The following is a 3,162-nucleotide window of genomic DNA, read 5'->3' on the forward strand; positions in this document are numbered from 1 at the left end:
GACTGTGCAAATAGTAGTGGTGTCAATCTATGGAATGACTGTCTGGGTTTTTCTAGAAAGGACTTCCCTTCAAAGCTGCATTATTCCACTTAGCCATTAGGAAAGCCCTCAACTTCCCCAAAGCTTGATATAGAGCAGCTTTTGCCATGTCAGACACCCCTTCCCCTTCCCCAACCACACAACACTTCACAAAAGGACACTAGTCAGCTGTTTTTTGCTCTGATTTTTAAATATTTTGTTACATAATCTTGATGGCACTGCAGGAGTAAGAATTATTCGAGTCCTAAACCCCCAGCCTGAAAAATATACATTTGATATTGATATATCATTAACCCCCTCCCCACACTTGCCACCTACTGCAGGTCTTTGCTTAAAGCAGGAAACTAGTTTCTCTTCAGTAAGAAAATATATGTGAAGCTAAATGAAAAATATACAGTTAGAAGAGTTACTGGTTGGGTAAGCTGCTCATCTGGGGGTTAAACCTCTAACTGTTTCGCAGGATGTGTTCAAACTAGGGTTTGTTTGTAAAAGGCGAAGAGGTATAGTGTATAAAAAGGCAGAGTAAGTTCAGGTACGCTCTGGTTTGCTTGGTCCGGTTAAGAGATGGCCTTTGCTTCAGGCAAGAATGCTTCCCAGTACTTCACCAGCTGCACAAAACAAGACAAGACAGATACATAATTAGCAGTGTGATACCCAACAGCTAGATTGACAAGACAAACCTCTTCTCCTTTATAGGGGTTGGGAAAGTATAACTGAAGGCAAGATTCTGTGCTTCCATGAGGTCATTATCTGCACCCCCTCATTATGAAGGGGTTAAGTCAGTGGTCTGCTGTCTATCTGCAAACCTGATCTGGGTTAATATTAAAACTTAAAAACCCTTCTTCCCTGCTTTTATCTGTCAAGAGTGATGCACTAAGTTCTCTGCATCCAATCACATGAAGCAAAAAAAAAAAAAAAAAAGCAAAGCACAGCACACCACTGGTCCCTACAAAGCTAGCAGGGAATCTCATCTACTGTCATAAGATGGGTAAAGCTGCTTCTGGATCCTAAGTAGGCTTCCAGCTTGGACAAACAGCCCATCCTGCATGTACAGTGCACAAGTCTTTATACCTACTATTTTGAAACACGCATTACTTTGTCAGGAGTAACACATTCAAACAATGGTACAGCTTTGTGTAGAGATGGGCGTTTCTAGAGCCTTGCCTAGCAGATTTAAGTCCCTATTGAGGAACCTTACCTGTTGTTGTGAATTTAATAGCGTCTCTAGGTATTTAGTCACATGGTTTCTGAAGTCCCTTGATTTCTCTTTCTGCAAATGAGAACATTAAATTTAGCCTCCCAGAACTTGCATGCCACTCAGTTGGAGATGAACCAAAAACCAAGCAGATGCTGCCAAGCATTTTTAAATATTAGGTTGTATTTCACTGCTACTACTGCAGATTTGGCTGTGGTGAGTCAGCAACTATTATAGGAAGACGCACACATGGTCAGAGCTTTTATCAGCATGCTGGGAAGATGTTCAGGCAGTTGTGTCCACACCGGCTTTCTAGGCTACTTATTACCAATACATGACTGCCACTACACAGGTCTTTTAACCTGTTCAAAGAGGGAGGTAGGTGATTTGATAGTAGTAGAGCCACTGTGAATGAAATTAGTACTTTATATTTCTTGACAGATGAGGCAGGGCTGCTGAGCGCTGTATAGTTACTGAAACTCAAGACCTGACGGAGCAAGGAACCTGGAAAGGGTTGTTCCACCCTGGGCAGATGGCTCAGTGGGATTAACAAGTGCTGCCAGTTGGAAAGGAACACTAGACTGAGCAAGTTGCCAGACAGAGGCCTACTGCATGAACCAGAACTCTTACCTCGAACCGTATTACTTCTTTGCGAATGACAGCAGAAACCCGTTCAAAGTCCCTTTCATACTGCGTCACACGGGACTCCCACTGCAAAGAGCACAAGAGACACATTAGACATCTCTTACAGCTATCGGTTCCAGCTACGGTGAGGCACTGTGAAGAGCTGCTTATTGCTACCTAAAAGACTTATTAGGTGTCAAGGGATGCTCCCCATTACTTCCAGCTCCTGCTCTTGGGGGCAAAAACATTCAAGTCTTTTTGGTGCTTGAGCCTACAGCTATTTTAGCAGAGCTTTACTGGCTGCACACTTGTCCTTGACCACAAGGTAAGAGCCAACTGTGCAGGGTTTAATTCAGCTCTTGGGTTGGGCATTGCAACCAGAAAACTTAAGAGGTAGGTGCACACAGTAGTTAGTGGTACCCAGGTCATCAGACCAGAGATGGACAGCAGCCCTGTTTTGTTAGAGACATGCCTCACTAGCTTTTTCTCTGCCACCAAAAAGCTCCTCACCTCTGAGATCTCCTCTTTGGCCTGCTGCAGCTTGTCTGGTTTGTTGGCCCACAGCAGCCTGGCCTCCGTCTCCCGCTTCTTTTGCAGCATGGTCTGGGCATCCTGCCACCTCTGCCAGGTTTTCATGCGCTGGTCAAAGGCACCCTGCAATAATGGAGTGCAGGGAACATTGAACAAGTTCTGCTAATACCCTGTTGTAGCATGCCTGTTGGGTGCACAGTCACAGCCTTAGGAAAGACTTTCTGTTGAGTCTGAAGATCTCCAACTTTTGGGTCCAGTATAGCACTTAGACATGGGGGAAGGGGTCTTATCACAAGTCCAGCTGTGACCATGTAAAGCTGACTTTGGGCCCAGCATCCTTCTCTGGCACGTTTGTCTACCAGGCAAAGACATGCAAGTGCTTACCCTTACAACTGAGAGAAGGCGAATGTAATCACTCAGGAGCTCAGCCAGGATGAAGAAGTCACTGTTGACTTGTTCCTGGTACAGCTGTTCAATCCTCTCTTCCACCTCTGCCAGCTGGGAGAGTGCCCGGGACAGGGCTGTGTTGTCTTCTGAGCTCCCCAGCATAGCCAAGCTCTTTGCGAACTGGGCTGTATTCAGTGCTAGCTCTAGTGGATGGAATGGAGAGAGAGTCAGTTTAGCAGAATGCTAGCCTATTATTCTGGGTGCCATACAAGGGAAACCCAGCTAGAAAGCGTTTAGCCCCAGGGATGCTGGACTGGGACTCATGGCATTTTAGGGCTTCTCAAGTACCACTCTGGTCTGCTAAAGAGCCAGTTCCTCCCACAGCA

At 45.6% G+C, this 3,162-nt stretch overlaps 1 protein-coding gene across 1 annotated transcript in view; it reads right to left on the reverse strand.

The window, feature by feature from the left end:
* Positions 1-210: 210 nt before the first annotated feature.
* The window catches only part of SNX1 (sorting nexin 1), a 16,758-nt gene continuing 13,806 nt past the window's right edge, over positions 211-3,162 (reverse strand). The window contains exons 12-16 of the mRNA XM_025199903.1: positions 2,774-2,979; positions 2,369-2,512; positions 1,865-1,945; positions 1,238-1,309; positions 211-647 (exon numbers count right to left, since the gene is read on the reverse strand). Of these exons, the coding sequence (XP_025055688.1) occupies positions 597-647; positions 1,238-1,309; positions 1,865-1,945; positions 2,369-2,512; positions 2,774-2,979 (554 nt within the window). The 3' untranslated portion in view covers positions 211-596. The remainder of the gene's footprint in view (positions 648-1,237; positions 1,310-1,864; positions 1,946-2,368; positions 2,513-2,773; positions 2,980-3,162) is intronic.

Source organism: Alligator sinensis, unplaced genomic scaffold (assembly GCF_000455745.1).
Source record: "Alligator sinensis unplaced genomic scaffold, ASM45574v1 scaffold1097_1, whole genome shotgun sequence".
NCBI classification, from domain to species: domain Eukaryota; kingdom Metazoa; phylum Chordata; order Crocodylia; family Alligatoridae; genus Alligator; species Alligator sinensis.